This window comes from Grus americana, chromosome 2, assembly GCF_028858705.1.
Source record: "Grus americana isolate bGruAme1 chromosome 2, bGruAme1.mat, whole genome shotgun sequence".
NCBI lineage: Eukaryota > Metazoa > Chordata > Aves > Gruiformes > Gruidae > Grus > Grus americana.
In genome coordinates, this window is record NC_072853.1 from 55,829,262 (window position 1) to 55,851,181 (window position 21,920).

The 21,920-nt window shown below is 38.9% G+C and overlaps 1 protein-coding gene across 10 annotated transcripts in view; it reads left to right on the forward strand.

Moving 5' to 3' along the window:
- PTPRM (protein tyrosine phosphatase receptor type M) overlaps positions 1–21,920 on the forward strand; it is a 502,968-nt gene that overhangs the window by 187,481 nt on the left and 293,567 nt on the right. For all 10 annotated transcript variants that reach the window (XM_054814410.1, XM_054814411.1, XM_054814416.1 and 7 more), the window contains one exon: positions 14,312–14,486. In XM_054814410.1, coding sequence (XP_054670385.1) covers positions 14,312–14,486 — 175 coding nt within the window. The remainder of the gene's footprint in view (positions 1–14,311; positions 14,487–21,920) is intronic.

The following is a 21,920-nucleotide window of genomic DNA, read 5'->3' on the forward strand; positions in this document are numbered from 1 at the left end:
TTAGGCTAAAAAAAGAAAGAAAGAAGAAAACTAAACTAAAACCATGTTTGTATTTGGCTAATAGAAAAACTTGTGCACATGTTAGCAATTATGTATAGCATTCATTATGTATACTGATGTGGGGGGTTGACCCTGGCTGGATGCCATGTGTCCACCAAAGATGCTCTATCACTCCCTTCCCCAGCATGATGGCAGGGGGAGAAAATAAGATGCAAATAACCTCGTGGATCAAGATAAAGGCAGTTTAATAAAGCACAAGCGAAAGGCTGCGTGCAGAAGCAAAAGAAAACCAAAAGATTTATTCTCTACTTCCCATCAGCAGGCAATGTCCAGCCACATCCTGGCAATCAGGGCTTCAGTGTATGTAGTGGTTGCTCCAGAAGACAAACATCATAAAGAATGCCCCCCCTTTCTCGACCTTTCTCTTAGCTTTTATTGCTGAGCCGATGTCATATGGCATGGAATATCCCTTTGGTCAGTTTGGGTGAGCTGTCCCAGCTATACTACTGGGGCAATTACCGTAGTTGTTGTTATTTGGGTCCGTGTATCAACCATGGTGTCCTCAGATGCATTTTGGGTCCCTGTCTCAACGACAGCTCTCTCAGAGTACTGCACTGTGGCTCCATAGGCACAAGCCAGGCCCCAGTACAGTGCTAGAAGCTGTTGGTTTTCGTTGGGGCAGGCAAGGCACCCTTCTATCAGGTGGCATGTCAGTTTGCCAGGGTTGCTTGTCTGTTCAGGTGTGAAGTCCCAGGTTATGGGAGGTCATAACCATCCTAGGAACTTGCCCAAATCCTTCCACACACCCTGCCACCCAGGGACTGGCCGCCTCAGGGCATGTTTCAGTATTGCCTCACCCAAAAGTTTTCTTCTCTTACACCAGGACGACACCAGATTGCACAAAACCCATAATATGCCAACAGTATTAATTAGTAGTGTTAAACAGCTCACATAACGGTGAACAAGGATGTCAGGAGCCTTCATAATGAAACTATCCACATCAATCCCGGTACAGATAGGAGATGCATTCCTTCATCCTCCCCACAAAATAGCTCCTCCCAGCACAGCAAGGCCATCAGTGCCAGGGCAAAGCACAGACCCATTGTTTGTATTAACATGTTCCCAAGCTCAGCAAAATGAAGAGATAAGCAGTGCAGCCAGCAAACTCTGTGACCCACACAGGAACTTGCCACTTAATAACTACTATAGCCATAGCATGCTTAATACAAATCTGCTGTTGTCTCGTGCCCCATGTTGGACACCAAAAATGACTGTGGTGGGTTGACCAGGTGCTCATCACTAAAGCCTCTCTATCACTCGCCTCCTCAGCAGGACAGGGAATAAAATAAGATGGAAAAAACCTTGTGGATCAAGATAAAGGCAGCTTTATAAAGCAAAAGGCCACACATGGAAGCAAAGGAGAACAGAAGATTTATTCTCTGCTTCCCATCAGCAGGCAAGGTCCGGCCACTTCCTGAGAAGCAGGGCTTCCTTAAGCATAGTGGTTGTTCCAGAAGACAAACATTGCGACAAATGCCCCCACTTCCTCCTCCTTTCTCTTAGCTTTTATTGCTGAGCAGATGTCATATGGTATGGAATATCCCTTTGGTCTTGCCCACCCCCAGCCTGCTGGTGAAGGGGAGAATGTTGGAGAGCCAGCCTTGATGCCATCCCAGCACGGCTCAGCAGTAGCCAAAACCCTGGTGTGTTACCAACACCTTGCTGGCTACCAGTGCATAGCACAGCACTGTGAGGGCTGCTGTGGGGAAAATTAACTCCATCTCAGCCAGACCCAATACAACTGATTGTAATGGATAATAAGGCATTACAGAGACAAGTCACTAGTAGCTTACCCTAGGAATCCATACTGGGACATGTCCTGTTTAGCCTTTTTATTACTGACCTGGATGAGAGTACACCCTCCACAAGGTCACAGACAATGCAGAGTTGGAAGGAGTGGCTGGTGCACCAGAGGGTCAGACTGCCATTCAGAGGGAGCTTGACAGCCTGGAGAAAGGAGCAGAGAGGAACCTCATGAAGTTCATTAAAGGGAAGTGCAAAGTCCTGCTTTAGGGAAGGAGTAATCCCATACACCACTACACACGGGGGCCTGACAGGCTTGAAAGAAGCTTTGTGAAGAACCTGGTGATCATGGTGGGCAAGTTGACCATGAGCTAGCCATGTGCCCTTGCAGCAATGAAGACTAACAGCCTCCTGGGCTGCATTAGGAGTGTTGCCAGCAGGCCAAGGGAGGTGATCCTTCCCCTCTGCTCAGCAGTGGGGAGACACATCTAGAGTGCGGGGTCCACCTCTGGTCTCCCTAGAACAAGAAAGATACCAACATGTTGGAGCACGGTTAGGGGACTGAAGGATCTGACATACAAGGACAGAGCTGGGACTCTAGAGAAGGGAAGGATCGGGGGAGATCTTAAAAGCAGTAGAGATGACTGAGCCAGACTCTTCTCAGTGGTATCTAGTGCCAGGACAAGAGGCAATGGGCACAAGCAGAAATACAGGAAATTCCACTGAAGGAAAAAAAATTTACTGTGTTCAAACACTGGAACAGGCTGGTTGGAGAGGCTAGGGAGTCTCTGTCCTTTGAGATACTAAAAATATAGCTGGATGCAGTCATGAGCAGTTTGCTGTAGTTGACCCTGCTTTGAGCGGGGGGCTGGTACTACATGATCGCCAGAAATCCCTTCCAACCACAGTTATTTTATGATTCTGTGAAAATATTTAAAAATCACTATTCTCATCTGTAGCATTTGGCAACTTTACTGATGAGGAAATATTGAAATGGAGTTTCTTGGGTCAGGTGTGATGGTGCCTGTGTACGCACACTGGTTTTCAGTAGTTGACAGGATTCCTCTTTTTTCCCATTTTAACCTCTTGGTCTGTCTTTTCTGTTAATTTTTATTTCTGTCAGTGTACACTTCTTATTACTTCCGTTGATCGTAAAGGAAGAGGAAGGAAATTCTCAGCAATAAGAGCACAGAGAGGAAACCCAGCAAAACAGTTGGGATGAGGCTTTGGCTGTCAATGAACACTGACCTATTAAACCTCTGATCACACTCAAATTCCAGCAATTTACATGAGAGGAGTAGTATATTGCCAGGAGAGTGTCAGAAATACAAAATCATCAGTTAATGCAGAGGCTGCAGTCTAGTACCATGTATAAAATGCCAGTAGTACAGGAAGTGGCAAAAAGAAGCTCCTTTTCATATGATTTACGAAAGTGAAGTAAAGAAAATGCAAAGAGTAGGTATTTTGAAGCATCTGTGGAACAATGCATTGTTAGCTGTATATCCCTGTTCCTCCTCACATAATTTTTACAGCATAATTTTCTAAACATTTGCATACAGTATGGTGTTAGCTAGTTGGGTTTGCATTTATTTTAATTCTGCTTGAGGTTTAATTTGCACAAACTGTCACAATAATTTTTTAGGAGGCAAACTTCAATTTTTCTGATTTTCTGCATAGTAAGAACTTTGATAAAATGTGATAGAAGGATTTAGTGTAATTTACATGTTTTCTTTCCCTAAAGAGAGGCATAAGAAAAAACTGTAACAAATCTAAGCTTTCTAAACATCAACTCAAACTTATAAAATTTTAAAGCATGTTCACATGTATTAGAAATCCCACACCAAATTTTTGGAATGGAGTATCTACGTTTATTTTAATTGTTCTGCTCTAGCTGTGAGGAAATGCATGTACTACAAGCTTTATACCTTAAGACAGTATATATTTAGATTGTATGAAAAGTCAAATACATTTTTGAACACACGTACCTAAACTTCCAAACCAGTTCCTGTTACAAAAGAGTTGTTAGGTTAGATGCTCATCCTTTGAGGAAGACGAATGCATTGCTTATGTGAGAAGCTTTGTTGTGAACAGTTACATCTCTTCCCTCTGGGCAATAGGCTGAGGCTTCATCACACTTAGAGCAATCCTTTTCTCTCTTCTGTCTGTTGGGATGCAATCTCCCATCAGGGATAACACCAGCCAGGCTTTTCTGCCTGGGCTTACAGGTTTTATTCTGATGTGTATATAGATTTGAATAATCTTTCTCTGATGCTAAGATTTCTCTTACAGAATCTTCAATTATTAGTGATACCAGAGACTAGGAGAAATTCATTAATTATGGACTGTTAATGACAGATCCCAGTGAACATATACAAGAAACAGTAAGATATCTTGAAATCAAAGTATCTGTGAGGTGTTTTGACTTCAGTGATGTTTCGGAGCTGACCAGCAGAAATCATCCAGCCCAGTGTTTTTATTAGTAAACTGCATGCAGCTGAATTTACAAAATGTGTTTGGAGCGTGGTAGGAATGTACAGTAAAGTTGACTTTCCTCCTTGGACACGATCTTTTGCTTTATAGGTTAGTATCAGCAAGTCTGAGTGGCACATGAGGTGCTGTGTAGTCTTATCACTGGCATGACTCTTTGGGTGTTGAGATTGCTTTAGGACTAAATTCTCAAAATCAGGGAACTGACGTGCTCTCAGAAGTGTTGGAAATGGGTTGCCAGCCTGCCGTCCTCCTGTTCTTGCATCCAAGCACAATAAAATATTTCCTCCGCAGCAGTGTGCTGCTTGGGCTGGTTCTTGCAAGGGATTTCTGCATATTCCTAAGAAAAATAAACCATTGAATAAACAGAAGAATAGACACCAACTTGGTAAGTCAGGGCCCCAGTACAATCACTGATGGATGCTGGACTGACATCTTACTTTCACCTGCTTCCTGTGTATCACAACTGGGGTTCACAGAGATACTATGACCAGTGAAATGAACTACTGAGAAGACTAAAATGCCTCATGATGCAATAGCTACTCTGAATCTGTATTCTGGCATTACACTGCTTGTATGAGATGGTGCCACTCTAATAGCGGAGACAAAAATGAGCCTTATATTTTCCTGCTCAGAAATATTGCAGAAGCCTGGCCAGCAAAGCTGCTTTGCTTACTCCCAATCCACCCGGACTGCCCTGCCTGGCACAAGAGCCAAATGTTGGTAACGAAGAAGAAATGTCAGTGTGCTTTGTTACTAATAGCAAAAAAATACAGATAAGGGTAAATGGAAGAATAAACTTCGCTCCTATTCTCATGAGTCAGCTCCATCATTCCTAAGTGATGTGGAAGCTTAAAATGTTATCCAAAATAATTGATTTCTGCTGAAAATACCTGAGAGAAGCAGCTGTAAAGTTTTACATTATGACATCAGTCAAAACCTTTAAATTAGAAACTCTTCAGATCAATGAGCACTGCAGACCACATAGGTAGTGATACCAAAAAAGAAACTAAAAACTTCAGTGGATGTGAGCAAATGTGATGATTTTAATTCAAGAAAACTAAGCAAAACCCTTGATACAGTAGGAAAAAAAATACTGTAGATAGAGGGGAGAGAGGTGCTTGTCTCTGCAGCGGTGCAGAGATGGTCATCCATCAGTTTGCAAGGAGTGGTAAAGGGTGGTGTTCTCCAAAGGCCTTCCTTCAGCACCAGTCTAGCAGAGGTGGATGCTGCTCTGCCAAGAGTGTGCTTGTGACACTGAAATACGCATTTTGTTTTCAATTAGTATGCCAACTGTTCCTGATTATGAAAGGAATGTGGAATCTGAAAACTTTTAATATAGGTATTAAAATTTTTGTCTTGAAAAAAAGCCTTTTTATCACAAAAATACAACTCTTAATCCTCTGTCTCTTTGGCAATCTCCTGTGACCAAAAGAGATTTTTGGGAAAAAGTAGATCTGAAAAATTCATGAAATGTAGTAGTTTTGCTTTTAGAGTTACACTGGAAACTATGAAATCCACTAGAACTTTGGTTATGGACAACAGTGCAAGACCTTAAGACAGCTGGAGACAGCTTGGCAAAGTCTGTTTGCAATTTACCTGAAAAATTAGTAGACTTTGATTCTCCTCATTTGCTGAAGATGCCCTGTTGCACCTTGTATCTGTAAAGAGAGTCATAAATGCCACCTAAGAGAGCCATTGTTATTTTTATTTAAGAAGGATGATATGAAACTTGGATTCTGGACAAAAAGCTTCTGGTAACAGGTAGTTGTTCTTTCTTCTTCTTCTTCTTCTTCCTTTTTTCCCTGTTTTAGAACTGTGTCTCAAGTATTCAGAAAATACCAGATATTAGTGAATGGACTACATACATTTATTTGCAGCAAATTTGCTTACCTGCAGATATTTCTAGGTATATGCAAGTTAGAGGGGATGCACATAAATCTCTCTCTCTCCTCCATCCCTATCCATACCCACATATATTCTCATTTAATGATGTGACCTATAACAAAAGTTGTTCTGGGATTACCTGTATCAATCTAACCTTTTTGGTATCTGAATTTGAAAATGAAGTGACCCAAGTAGTGTTCTCTTTTCAAGAAACTCAGTTTGATGTGTTAATCTTCCAGTTATTCTGGAGGGTTAAATAATATAGTACATGGTGATTAGCAAAACTCAGAGTTAGTGGAACAGTTGACCTGAGCCACGTGGGGCTGGTTAAATCCAGCTTGCTTTTAAAAAGAGTGTTAGGTATGCCTGTTTCTGGACCCTGAAGGCTGCCTTACTATGAAGCACAGTTCAGCAGCAGTAGAATCATTTAGAGACACATACGAATTAGGCAATTGGTGAAGTAAATTCAATAAGCTTTCTCTACTGTGCTCTTGGACCTTTGGGAGAAAGAAACAGTGACCTTTACAATGAATACTGTAGTTAAAATGTACAAGCTTACTGCTGGGAGGTATCGTGTTCAAATTGGAGTTGAATGGAAGTTTCTTTTATAAGACCAAGGGCTGTTGAAGCTATTTTGAAACAAGGAGAACCAAAGTAAAGATTAAATTAAACCCAAAGGGAAGATGATAGGAAGGAAACAGAGCATTGGAGGAGGTGTTTGTTGGGGGTGGGAACCGTTAAACTATGTGACAGACTCCGTAATTAAGACTGAAACATCTCCATCCAAACCGCTCTACATGAGCTGCTCTGTTACATGGACTGATGTGTACCTAACTTACTATTGGTTATTACTGCTGTGGTTGTCTTTATTCACAAATTGCACTGTCACTGTTAAGGGGTTTACTCTAGCTTTCTTTAACCATAGGCATGTGTCTCTTCTTGCCATTCGTTCCTCCCATTTGAAAGGATCTTTTCAGGAGGCCACTGAACAGAGTTTTTCATCATCAAATATGTGTGTGCTTCTTTCTTGGCCACTTCTTCCTTACCTGCGTTGTAGGACTCGGTGTCACTTTGATTTTGCCTGCTATTCCAGTGGTTCATAACTTTGGAATAGACTGGAGCTTGTCCCCAGAACTTGCAAGCTGGACTTTCTTCATCCCATGCCGCTTTTCTTCCCAACAAGGTAATGCTTTTCCAGTGAAGAGAGTGTGGGACACGACCACACTGGTTTTTAACTATCCTGTGGTGTGCTTTACTGGAAAAGGTGGACAAATGCCTGCATTAGTGTATTTTGTGTTGTGTATACAGATGACAATTATGCTAATGATGTTTGCTTTCTCATTTTCTCCTCATTGCTCTGCTCCTTCCCAGCCCCTCCGTAAGCCTGGTGTCTGCAGAACTCCAAGCCGGAGTATTTAAAATCCTATGTATATTCTCTTCATTTTTTAGCAAGGTGTTCATCCGAACTCTTGGAATTTTTAATACAAATAAAAGAATGATGAGAAGTACTTAGCATTGCCTATTTCAAAGAATTAAGATACAGTATTGAATTAAATGACTGTAAGTAGGGCTACGGGTTCAGCAAAATGCCTAGCAGATACATGGATCATTGCCATAATTTCTATCCAAAGTATAAACCTCTCCATTAGGGCGAGATTTCCTAGTGCTCTGTTTTCTCCAGGTGTTTCTGAGGATGTAGTTTCCTACAAGTAATTTTGTATTCTATTGTGTGCTTTAAAAGATGAATGGAAAGAAGGTTTGGAATTTTTACATATTTTGTGAGCACTGACAAGTTGTTAGAGAATATTAACTCTTCTCATTTTATTTAATGTAAAAATAAAAAATAGATTGAGCAGGGTTTGTCTTTTTTTCCTTTGTAAAATCTCTATCTAGTAATAGCAGATTTGGTCCTGTCAGAATGATACAAAACAATTTCAGTTTGTAAGTACAGAGTAACTGCTTTGGGTAAGTTATACTAAGTTTAATGACTCCAGAAAATGCAATACTGTGTTTACTTTCTTTATGTTCAACTGTATCTTCAGATAGATGTTATTGCTTAATATTTGGTAATGTGATTCCTTGATGTGTAACTTCAGTCACGTTTTACAATATTACCTGGCAGCGCCAGCCAGCATTTAGGCTTAGTCATAATAAACAGAGATTTATGGAGAGCTATGTGATTTGAAGAAAAGGCTCAGTTATCAAACATTAAAATACCGAAAGCTGAAATCTTTCTTGAAAGGTAAAATAATAACATTTTGCTTGAATGCCCATTAGTTACATGTGTAGAGTGCAATTCTAGTTCATAGTAAAATAATTCCAAATAGGACAATAATAATCTTTTTCCAGCACGGCCTCATTACTTGAATGAAATACACTTGTTAACTTACAGAGATGGAATAAATACAGGATAATCACAGGATCTGTGGTGGTTCTAATCTAGACTGACACACAGTTGTCTTGGTTATGAAAGCAGCTCTAGAAATTCAGAGGTAGAGCCAACTGTCTTAATTATTGGAATGATATGAACTCTGCAAAGCAATTTTGCTGAGGTATTAATTACTATTTGATTTAGATTTTATACCTCTTTTAAACAAAATTACTTCTGGCACTGCTGATGTTATTTGAGATCCCACTGGTATGATTCTAATCACAATTTTATAAATGTGCATATTTGAAAGTGGGATAATGCAAACCCTTTCTTTCATTAAATGTCTGGAAAGCTGCCTAATCTACCTGTACGGACAGAGGGAGACTGACCAATGGTTCCTTTTCAGTCTCTTCTGGCAAAATTGTAGAAACATGCCTTGAGAGTGATTAATGCCGTGGTAGTGCTGGATATAACATCCCAGAACTTCAATCCCTTTGAATTACTGCTGCATTTTTGTTGAAAGTATTTCTGAAAGGTTTAATATATATTTTGTTGCCGCTAAATTGCTGTTCATTTAGAAGACTTAGAGTTAGTTCATTGCCTAAAAGAGACTGTAAGTCTAATTTAAATAAACATCAACCTATTTCTTTTCATTCTAGCTTGCCTAAAATGGAAAAATAATGTGCATTTTAAAGCGCTTTAAGCTGTCTCTGTATGCATTTAATATGCTGGTATTAGGAATATGGATTTTCAAGCTGTATATATCCTGGAGTTAAATTAAGATTTTTTTTTTATATCCCCCTATATATTAAATAACACATTGTTTAATCCAAATTTTATTCTTACAAGTGATTGACCAGTTGGCTTAAATAGCATTTTTGACTATGTGTATTTCTTTTGTTAAAAGCTTTCTCTGAGCATTTGAAAACACACAGGTTGCTCAGCAGCCAGTGGCATCTGCTATTTCCATTTTCGGATCTCAACATCTTGCAATCTTTGTTTTGTGGTCAAAATTCTTCTGCTCTAAGAAGGTTCGATAGCTCTGCCCTGGGGACGTGGCCTTTCTAGTCCAAGCAGGTCTAGCATTAAATGATTACGGCAGTTTCCTCTTTCCAAAGAATGAAGTGTCCTGTTCACACAGTTCTCCAAGTCCCAGAGGCAGGAAGAGCTAGCAGACTTAATCTGTAGTAAAGCCTCAATCCTTCACATGGCAAAGCAGGGCTAAAGTAAAAAAGTAAAAAGAACTATTTTATTTTTGAATTGTATTTAAAACGAACAAACAAACTGCCCCACTCATAAAACAAAAGGACACTACAAAGTTGCTCTGACAACCTTTTTTAATGGGTTTTATTATAGAGTACCACAGTCTTGCATTGTAAAACATTAATTTTATACAGTTTTCTGGAATGGGGTTAGTAAACTACAGTCTTGTCTTTATTTTTCCCCGTTTAATTTTCAATAAGATATGATACATTTGTGAAGACTCAGACTTCCACATAAAAACTGGTAGTTTGCAAGACCTATCAGTAAATTTCAAAATCTATCTTAAAAGAACTGAGATTAAGGTTTTAATGACTATAATTAGTAAAGCAATAGATTGTATGTGATCTCTTTTATTTGTGGGACTTCAGAATGTTGCATTAGTGAGTGTTAAAAGCTTAATTTTCTGAATGCTATTAAAAATAATTTGTAAAAAAATTGTAGCAGGATGTACTAATACATTTCGATAAATGAATGTTCATTTGGTATAAGTTATTTCTAGATGTTCGAAATTAAATAGCTGTTGACAATTGGCACTGAGAGCTTGTCATTTATCATACAATGTGCTTAAAGGGGCCTGTTAAATATGGGAAAAAAATATTGACATTCTCCTTCAAATTTTGGATAGTTAACTAACCCATAAAACCAACACTGTCATACCTATGCAGCTTCCTGAAGTCACTGTGCAGTAACTCAGAATAAAATGTGAATCACAAATAAAGGGAGTGAAGCTGGCCGTGTGGGTACAGTTAAAACAGAAGCCATTTTCTATTTGTATAGCAAATGATAAATAGCATTTTTTCAGACTAAAAATAGTCTTTTGCCATTTGTCCATTGCTGAAATAAGTGTTTGGGAGAGGTTCTAGGTGTGGGTTTGGGCTTGGTTGGGGTTTTTGTTTGTTTGTTTTTACTATGCAGCATCTTTTTTTTTCTTTTTTTTTTCCCCCCTTAAATTCTCTTCTCCAGTGCCTGTGGATTGAATTTTACTTATACTTGAATTCATTACCTTCATTACCATTCTTTTATGCTCAGGCTTAAATCAATCAGGCGGCTCTCCTACTCATTTGCTGTTGTCCCAGAAGAGAGGGAAGACTTGCTCTCTTGAGGTGTATTTTTTCTTGTGGAAAGTAAAGCAATTATGTTTCTTAGTCTTTGTCTGTTCCAGACACTATGTTTTCCTTGAAAATATTTTTCCCAAAGAGACTAAAGAAAAAAATCTGTTGGGTTTTTTTTTTCCTCCTTTGAGTTCTAGTGGGAAATGTCATGCCAGTGATTTCTGTGGGACTCTTTGAGTTCTAACATATAATTAGACACTCTACAGTTTGCCTCTGTGAGTTTGTAATGTTTAAGAGAAGTCAGTCAAGATAATCTTTATTAATAATAATCTAACATATATTTTACAGGTGTGTTATAATAATAAAGGCTTTTTATTCTGGAGCTCCATGAATTTTGAAGCCACCATTAATAACCTGTTTCACATCTGGATTTCAGTGGGGGGCAAAAAGGCTCAAATCCTCTGTAGAGCCAAGCTGAGTTACATTTAAGGCTCATGTAGCTTGTTCATTGGAGCAAAATGATGTTTGACTCTGAAATACACCTCAGCTTCTCTCTTTTTCAGTCAAAATTATTGACATGTGAATGGATAGCACGTGTTGCATGGCCATATAGTCGATTATTTGATCAAACTAAGATTTCCTCTTGTAGAACAGCACTTAAGACATTTGAAATGAGGTGAGATTAGTGTGTTCCGAGAATAAGCAGAAGGTGAAAAAGATTATGGGACCCCAGTGAAATAATAATTTATTATAAATGCCGCAATGCATTGATCAGTTCCAGTTTTCATTCTACATATGCACAGAAACAGATGGGAAGTATGTCCTATGGGGCCAAGTATTTGAGCAGTTCCCTTCGTGGGCTGCTGGCAGTTTATAGGGTAACCCAGGCTGTGGTGTTCACAATTTCTACTGGCCATTGGGAGGCCTGAGGTGGCCGGTGTGGTAGGAGATGGTCCTCTGTGAGAGGTCAGCCGGGGACTGTGCATCCATCATACCTTTCCACAGTCTCCTCTCCTCACAGGCTGCAGATTAAGGCAGGAATTATTCTGCCTCACGGCATTGCCTAGTCCTTTCCCTTCACCTCTTTCTCCCTTCAGCAGGGTCCTGTAGCCTTCGTTGGGAGGGGACAGCAAGGAATAATTCTTAAAATATTTACACGGTTTTTCAGTTGTGTTATAACTCATGAGAGTCCTGGTAAATTCTAGATGTAGGTGCCCTGCGTGGAAGGGTGGGTGTACTGTGCAGGCTGGAGTGCGGAGGCGCTTGTTCACACTCTAAATGATCTGAGCTAGTTTAGGTACTAGAATTAACCAGTGTGTGTGGTGGTATGTTGTTCCCTAGAGAATAACTTACCCTATTTCTTGGCAGGATAAAATAGCCTGTGTAAAGCTTCCTGATGTTGCGACTAGAAAAAAGGAAAAACTAGCGTGGGTGGATGTAATGTAAGCACATAACTTGGCTATGCACAGAGTCCTTAAAGAGTCTGAAAGCTGCAGAAACTCACTTTAAAACCATGTAGTTTGTAACTGGTCAGCAGCTCTGACAATTAGGATTAATCAGTTCTTGCCTTAAGTAAAAAATAATGTTGTTTTTAAGAAATATTCATTTTCCAAAATCTTTATTAACTCACTCTGCTTGCTTCCTGCTATCTGCAGCCATTCTTGGCAAAAGTATTAAAAATACTAGTTTTGAAATAGTAGTTTGAAATGTTTCTTTCCAAGTTTTGCTTTCAGTGACTGCCCTGCCACGTCTGAGAAGCCGGTTTATCAGCAGCTCAGAATTCTAGGAATTTTAAGGAGGTGGCAATTATCTGAAGGAATTCTCAAGTAATAATTTAAGACTGGGTAATTTTTAAGGCATGATAGTACATTGATTTTCAGGCATCTTACAAGCATTTTCTTCTTTTAAATAAGCTGTGCATCACCCACGTTTATTTTTAAAGAGGAAATAACTCTGCCTTACTGTGCATGAGAATCAGTATTTAGTGTTAATTATGCTACTTCTTTGGCATTAATGGCGTGATTAACTTTGACTCGCTTTTGTGATTTATGGATGAGTTTAATTTCATGTGGCTGGTATTCAAAACTCTTTATAACTGGTATTTAAGGCTGCTTTCACTATGGTGGCAAGTAAAGGCCATAACAAACTGAAGTCAGTATTTCCTATATAGGTCTTGACTTCTGCTGGACAAACTACAAACTTTAGGGCAGAAAACCAGACATCACCAGCTGTGTTGATGGTTTAGAGAAGCTCAGTAGTGCAGGACCCTTGCCCTGCTTGAAGCTCCTGAAGTCAGAAAAACCTACTAAAAATAACCAGTATCAAACTATGCATATGCCTTCCTGAAGATTGTCTTTTGGGAGGTGCTTGTTGGGGTTCTCCATTTTCTCTCGATGTTTTGATAATGGCTGTAGTCTCCAGTGTGTTGAAATGCATACGTTTCTGTGAAAAGTCCATCTTTCTTCTTTGCTTGTTTGAGTAAACATTATCACTAGGTTTTGTATATTTTTTATTTTTTTTTAGCCAGCTCTAGTAATTTGATGATTTTACATTTTTGAGGGTTTTTGAGTGTTCATCGTGCATGTATCCTATTTCATGGGCAGGCGGAGCATGAGTTCTGATAAGGATCTGAGAGCCAAGTCTTTCTGCCCTCATTTATGTCAGAGGACATGGCAAGATGTCATCCCTGTCCTCTTCTGTCTGCTACCCTCCCTTTTTCCCTCCTCCAGCCACGCACTGGATCACACGACGGAGCAGGCCATTAGCATGGGATTTATGCTGGGCTTTGTGCTCCTCAGCTGTTATGTAGCTCATTTTCTTGTGCTGTGCGTGCAATATGTTGAATTGAGGGCGAGACGCTGCGCTGAGGTAGAAGCTGCCCTGTTCCCAGTGCCATGCTGAGGAAGTGGGAGATGGAGACAACTTCAGCCTTGTTGGTCATTTGCCTGGTAAATCTGTGCCTAGTCTCATCCACCCGAGTCGCTGATAATGCCGTGCATTGGTGCTGCTGTATGAGAACCATCCACTGACATTTCCGTGCAAGCTGTGCAAGACACATATGCCAAATAGCAGTTGTGGAGGGGAAGAGAAAGCAGAGACTGAACAGGCTGGGTTTCATGTTTCTTTAAAAGAAAAAACTTTAAATATTTGTGTAAAGCAAGCCAAGCAAGTAAATGTTACATTACTCTTAAATCTTTCTATTAGTTAATCTATAAAGAGTTGAAAGCAGCTGTTCCAGATGAGTGGTTGCCCACTGATGATGAATGGTTTAACTCACATGGGAAGGCAGTAAAGTCTCACACAGCGTAAACATCTGTAAAAGTAACATACAGACTTCTGCCTTCATCTTGCCTTCTCTCTTGGGGAACTTGAGAGGAATAAATCTGGTTTTCAGTAATTTTTTTAATTACTGACTAACAATATTGTTTATTTCTGTTTCTTTGCCTAGGGTATTTATGTAAGGGATGCACCTCTGAAGGACATAAAAGTGTTCAACTTTCGCCGATTTGTAGCTCTTTTTAGTGTGGTAAATGCTACGAAGCGGGATGCTGGCAACTATCGCTGCATGATTCGGACAGAAGGAGGAGTTGGTGTATCAAACTATGCAGAACTGATAGTCAAAGGTATTTCACAATAAAATTATCAGTATTTGCATGCTTAGTGTATAGAATAAGGACTTGTAATTGCTCCTTCAGTAAGAATGTCATACAGAGCCTGTTAAAGTCGAGAAGAGGTTCAGTAAATAGACTGGGTTAATGTAAATCTTAAAACTCTATCCAGCTGTAACGAAAGAATGACAAAATGAGCCAGGGCTAATTAACTAGTTACTTGTTGATTGTTGTTTTAAATAATTCCCCAAAATGCACTGTTTAGAACTATATGTCTTTATGTTTGCAAGTTGTTTTTTTTTAAGGTATGAACATAATACTGGCTATTTACCTCCTTTATAAAGACTGCATTCTAAAATATATTTGCTGCAAAATATGAAAGATTTATATTAAAATAAACACATAAAATACACATATTTCAACATAGGGAGGGATTTTTTAAAAACAGCACGAAACACTTAAACGTAAATAGAATGCATTACAGGTATGTACATCCTTATTATAGAAAACTGCGCTAAAACAATTTTTTAACATTCATTATATTTAATTTGCATTTTGATTGCTTCTTATTTTCCTACTAGTATTTTGGAGGAACAAAATTTTATTTTTGTTCTTTCAGAGTCAAAACCAGATTCTGTAGCACCTAAGCTGTGGATTATTGTGTTGTGTGTCATGTCTGTCTGGTCCACTCTGTGCCTAACAAACAAGAAGTGAGATGGAGTTCTAAAGACTTTTTGTCGTCTTTCTGAAAACAATTTGATCTAAGTTGGCAAGGAGTGAACAAGTACCCTGAAACTAAATCCAGCACAGGTGTGGAATTTTCCTCTGGGAATTAGGAAGGACACATTTGCATCTATTATGCATTCTCTGATTTTAGAAACAGTATCCTTCAGTGGATAGGACTTTTTTCTTTTGGGGATAGCATTCGGATTATCACGGATGATATCGTTACAGCTGTTCTAATAGAATTAAAGAAACTTATAGGCTAGGGAGTAACAGGAGCAAGAAATTAACTTTGGTGTAGTACCTTCTTGTCACTCTGCTTTCCAAATTCTGCTCTGGGTTTTATCTTCTGGGTTAAGATACAAGTTAACATTTCTTATGACTTAGTCATCTAATTACAAAATCAGTATCTATTGCAGTATAAGAGCTTGTACAGTTCTGATTGCAGACAGCAGGCTGGATAAAGGGCTTTGTTATTAGTTGATCTGGGATTTGCTCTTTTCTTTCTCTTAACTCTTTAACTATTTTGTATATTTATAAACCTATATGGGATTTGTCAGGACTTTTTAAAGATGTGATCCTTTCCTAAAGGCAACTTACATGCAGGGTAATAAGCAAGGGGTGGGATAACTGTTACGTCTGAAAATGTAGCATGGATGTTATTTCCGAAGTTGATATAGAAAGCATGTGTATAAGAAGCTAGCAGTAAAGGAGGGGTTTGAAGGACAGGAGGCACAGTGGCATAAATAAAGAATCAGGTCAGGACATTAAAAAAGCAAAGTGGGTGTGTTTTAGAGAAAATGGAGAGAAGCAGGACAAGAAGAGGAGGAAGAGGCTGTGAATAACCAGAGTATGAAGATAACATGACAAAACAAATTGTAGTATGAAAACTTAGGTGAGCTATTTGAATGGAGAGATGAAGAAAGAAACAAATAGAGAAGGTGATATGAGAATATAATTATAAGGCGTGGTGGAAAAAATGAGGTTATTCCAGTCCAAGCAGAGATACCATGAGAAGGAAATAACAGGAGTGGCCAAAAATGGAAATGGATGGTAGTCAACAAAGAGAGCAGTAACGGTTGGAGTATGAACCCCGACAGGAATGATGAAGCATCTTTCAGACCTAACATCAGTGGAAACAAGGAAGAATGGAGACTGCCTGAAGGAGGCAGATGGAAGATTGACTGTATCAGTGACAGGAGGTACAGAAAGCCAAAGAAGTTAGATTTTTTTCAATTTCTTTGATTTAGATTGTTTTAATATATTAGAGCTCCTTTTATGGTGCAGTGGATGAAATTATGAAGCATTACCATTAAAGCATTTGTGCTTACTCAGATTCTTTCAGAAAATTTGCACTGGGCACTGTGAACAAGCGTATAGCCTTCGGGTGTAATCCCATTAACTGCTCGTAGAGTGGCAAAGTAATTATGGTAATCCCTGTTGCTTGTATTGGAGCTTTTATGAGACCACCTGCAGGTCAGTCCTTCTGACCTAAAAAGACGCATTTTAAACATTGTGCTGTAAAACCTTAGATGACTACACTGAAATAGCAGCATTAGGGGCTAATTAGTAAATACACTTTCTTATTGATGGTGTATAATTAAAAAAAATTATTTCCTAATTTTTTCAGCAGCTTTTCTGCAATGTTAGTTATCAGAATTCAAAGATAATGGATTGATTTCAGTGCAGGTATATCTTTTTTTTTCATCCATTACCATCAATAAATCATGAAAAAATGTACATTTACCCATACTGCATGTAATGCTTAGTATACATGGGAATTACTGATGGGTTAATAATAGTATGTGTAGAAACACTGGTGTAATTACTCCCCACTCTTTGTTGGAAACAATGAATCTAATTCTCTTCTCATTTACGCTGGTGTAACTAAGCTGACTTAAGAGGAATTTCCCTGGAATTACATTGCTAGGATGACAGGAGAGTCAAACACAGCGTTTGTAAGTTAAAGAGAAACCATTCTTCACAGTTACTGTGCTCTGTTTCATTCTGGTTACTGAACTTGTAACTCAAGTGGCAAATAAGTAAATCCTGCACTGGAGCTGGGATTTTTTCAAAATATCTTTGCTTTTAAAGACGGACATTTGCACAGCAGAGTGGGTTACAGCTCCGTGCAGCGTTCATTCTACTTCATTGTAGATATAGTTTCACTAAATAGAAACTTACTCTAGGTACATTCCAGCTACTTTCTTATGTAAACCTCTTTAAGATTTGTAGTGCTGCTGCGGCGGGATGTTGTGTGGCACTGGAGACCAGGTACCAGAACTTTTTAAATTGGCTGAAAGGCCACTAGTGTCAGGTGCTGCAAACCATACCTGAAATCACGAAGGAATAGGAATCAGATCTTGAACATGAGAGATATGTAAGAAACTGCTGAATGTTCTTTTTTTTCTTTCCTTTTTTTCTTTTTCTAACCTGAGCAGATATGGTTATAGCGAGGTTTAATCTGTATGGGGGTGGGGGTGGGGGGAAGCAATTAAAGAGCTGTCAGTTAATCCCATGTTATCTTATTAAAGAACTGTAAACATGAATATTGTCTAGTTAATGAGTAAAAAGCCTGTCAGTGAACAATTAGTCTGGCCTTAAATAAGAAGGAAAAAAGGTGGGGTTTTTTTGAAAACTTGTTTGTGTTATCTCATATGCCTTTTAGAGGATGGTGAAATAAAGTATTGATTGCTCTATTTAAATAAATCCTGAAGGGGAGGTTTTCAATTTACCCAAGTGTGTGTTCTGATAGGAAAGGCTGAAAAGGCAAGTGCCTTGTCATTGTGTGTGCTCAAACTACACAGTATCCTCATCTAAGTTTGTCAGAGAATTGGATTGAAATGTCACTTTATCTAATGGGAGACATGAAATTGGCCTTGTCAGATCACCCACTTATTGTAAAAAACAGCAGTTCGTATCTAATAGGTGACATAAAAGTAATCAAACATTGAGCAAAAGGAAAATAGTAGGGTGGAATTGATTAAATGTATTTGGTGAAGTAAATTAGACTTCTACATGCACTCCCAAGGTTGAATTTTTGTAATAGTGGGCAGATCCAACAGAGATTAGATTCAGGAGAACAGAATGAGCCTGTCTGAGCAGACATCAGATTATTACAGAGTTCAGACTGCTTATTGAGTTCAAACAAGGTAAACCTAGGTGTCAAATTGGTTAAAAGGAGTTTTGCTAGGTTTTTAAGTGAGAGCATAGAAAGGTAACCATCTGGAATGCTGGCAGCTTAAATGTCTGCATCTTTCCAAATGGAAGATTTACCACCGGGAACAGAACCAAATCTCTTCTGGACCTCTAGAGTGAAGAACTTATTCTGGAGGGCAAAATCATTCTGAGATCAAGACACAGGAAGAAAATATTAAAGATTGCTTATCTGTCATATTAGTAGTTCTCATACATTAAGTATACTCAGTACTTAATGTCTGTTTTCTCTCTCTGCCAACCAGCCTTTCGTGCTGCATCTATCAGTCTGTCTGTACCCTTTTGTACAAAGAGTGGTGGTATTAGGACTTATTTTTACCATTACCTGACAGTTCCTGTCATAAAGTCCTGCTTTCGAATACTCATATTTTGGCAAACTGACTTCAGGCTGATATTTTGAGTGTGGGTGTGTGCCTCAGCCTGAAGGTTTTGAGAAAACCTCCAGCCAAAACAGTTGAGGTAGTTCAGCCATCTTAGCAAACTTGCCATAGGAAAGTGCTGAAGACTCTGGGCTTTGACGCAGGAACTTTTCTTCAGGAGGGTAATATTTATGTCAAGAATACTGTTTTTCTGTTCCTGTGAAAATCTGTTTTCAAGCATAGTCAATTTACAAGCTACTAAATAAAACCCACCAAGACCGTCTTTCTGATTTGTGCAATGGAGACTTCTCTGAGTTAAACTCTCTAATTCCCCCCAAATTCTAGATACAGTGAATGGAATTTAAATGCAAGCACTGATCTGAGCTCCTCTGGGGAGGGCTGGATCCAGGCACAGGAAACAAAAGCTGTGAGCTTACCATTCCTGTGCTTTTCATGCACAGCTGAGCCCGGTGAGGGTAAAACGGTGAGATGCAGGATGTGGATAGCGAGGGGTGCAAAAGCAAGTAGCTGCGTACTTGGATGAGGTGTTAGTGTCGGGATGGAAAGGTATGGCAAACTGGGAGGTGTTTTGAAATGAGGGGGAGGTAGGTGAAAATCGGGACTACATAAGCACTAAAAACTAGGGAGAAGGACAACAAAGGGTGGAAGATAAACATATATTCATACATGCACATGCAAAAATACATATGTGTGTATATACATGGATATGTATGTAGGGGATGAGGATGGGGGCTGAGGCCAGTGGAAAAGGGAACTGTCTGGAAAAGGGAACTGTCTAGTGCAGGAGGGGAGAGGAAAAGCAGGTGCTAGGTAGAAGCATGGTTAGAAGAACAGCAGCAGACTGGAAGGCAGGGAGAGGAGCAGGCACACAGCTTGTAGATACAGCCTAGGGTAAAAAAAAAAACAACAATGGAATGTGGGAATGGTGACCATAGTGTGGGGAGAAAACGAAAACTGAGCAAAGCTGGGAATGGGAAGGGTAGGTGGGTTTAGACCGCTTAGGTAAGTGGATGAGGATGGAGCAAGAGCAAGTGAAGGCTGAGGCACCGCTGTCTTAAAAGAATTGGCGAGTCAGGAGCGGGCAAGTCAGAGCAATTGGGTTTGGGAGGAATCATGTTTGGGGAGAGGAACAGTTTCTGCCTAGTTACAGAGGGGTGGTATTCCTCCTCCTCCTCCTTCTACTACAGGATTTAGCAGGATATCAACTAAGATCCAACTAATTAGGTTGTACCTGTGTAGGTTTATCAGTGTATAGTACAAGGACACTTGTTTTTCTGTACAGTTTCAAAATCTGTATAAAATACAACAATGACATTTTCTTAAATGATGAATTTACAAGTAATTTTAAGAACATTGGGATCCCGGGTCAGGTCAAGTTTTCATCTTGAACAGTCTCAGTAAAGAAATAGTGTAAAATTAGCTGACATGATATGCATCATACTATTTAGAGGTATTGTTTAATTAAATAATTCAATGCTTTGGCCGGAATTATTTAAAGCCTTTTTTGAAAAAAAATATTGCCTGAAGAACTGTGGTGTTTTAAAATCATTGTCGTGTCTTTTGTAATCAGTGGGGGACTTGTTGCCCTTCATCCACAATTAAATGCTGCAAAATGGCACTGCTCTCCATTGTTTCCAAAGGGATGGAATCATTTGCACGCTTAAAAGAGGAACGCAATAATATATTAAAAAAACCCATAAAATAGAGAGGAAAATAGAAGAAAAAATTATTAAAGCTGTTTAGTTGATTTCAAGACTATAAAATTATAATGATTTGATTAGTTTTATAATAAGACATTATTAATGTGGTCATAGCATCAGAGATGGTTTATACCTTATTTTTATCACATAACCCACTGTTGATGTGCTGAACAGTATCATGTGGGAATATCCTGGCATTGTCTTTCTAACAGTTACTGTTTAATTAAAAAAAAATCAGCTTGCAGGATAAATGTTTCTTCCCTGTTCCCCTGCAAATGTAATGTGGTTCCATTCTCCCACTCTCTCATGTCAAAAGAAAAATTGAAAAATGTTATTGTTACTATTGAAGTAGATTTTTTCAAGTTAGCTGTTCTGAGCCACAGAGAAGAAATACCTATTTTTTGTGTTCTATAACTCACTTAAATCGCAGAGATTTACCTCGTCTCCACTGGCATCTCTTTGTGATGCCTTTCCCCTCTGTATTAAAATTTTAAAAGAACTGCAAAACATAAAGATGTTAGGATCTTGTAGAAAATATTTGCAAATTCTATATAATTTAAAGCACAAAGCAGTGTAAATAAAGGAGTTGCTGTTTCAAGTATGTTTCCAATTAATATAGAAGTGCATAAGAATAAATAGTTTATATGCATGTACAGCTAAATTTATTTTATCCTTTGCATAAGAGAAGGGCTGCTCCTTATCATAAAGGCTTTATCTTTTTCTCATATTTACTGTAAATGATCCATTTACGTAGGGTGACGTTGGAGCATCTCCCTAAAGCTGTCTGTTATCTGCAGACCTCTGGCTTTGTAAGGCGGCCACTATTTTCTTTCCATAAGGGATTATGCCCATCGCCATTTGTCACAGAATTCCAGAAGAGGTCACCTGTCTGTCCAGAGTCTAAAAAGCATTAAATTTGAAATTATGGATGATCTTACCTTCATGTTTTGACTTAATATTCTATTTTAAAGGCCTGTCTTTAAAGGGTTTCACAGCACTGAATAGCTTTGTTTACTTCTGTTTCAAGAGAGATCTACAAGGAGGAACTCCTCTTTAAACTAAACCATCATACTAAATAGCCACGGCTCCAAACTTGTTTCTGCAATCAGTTGAAATTCCTTCCTTGAATGTAGACGGCTGGCTGTAAAAATCACAGGCCTTTTGTACCATTTTCATAGAGGTATTAATCGGAAAATAATTGGCATGGTACTTATTTGAGACTACCCCAGTGGCCACCAGTAAAACTGCTTTCAGTGAAAGATGGTGTGCTGCAGTCTGGTATGTAACCTGATTAAGTGAATCAAACTCAGTATCCTAAAGAAATTAAATCATTCTGCCTAAAGAAGGAATAAATGAGTACGTCAGAAGAACAACTTTCATACTTTAGTCATGAAATGGGCTTATGATGTTTGGTAGTACACCGTTTGTAT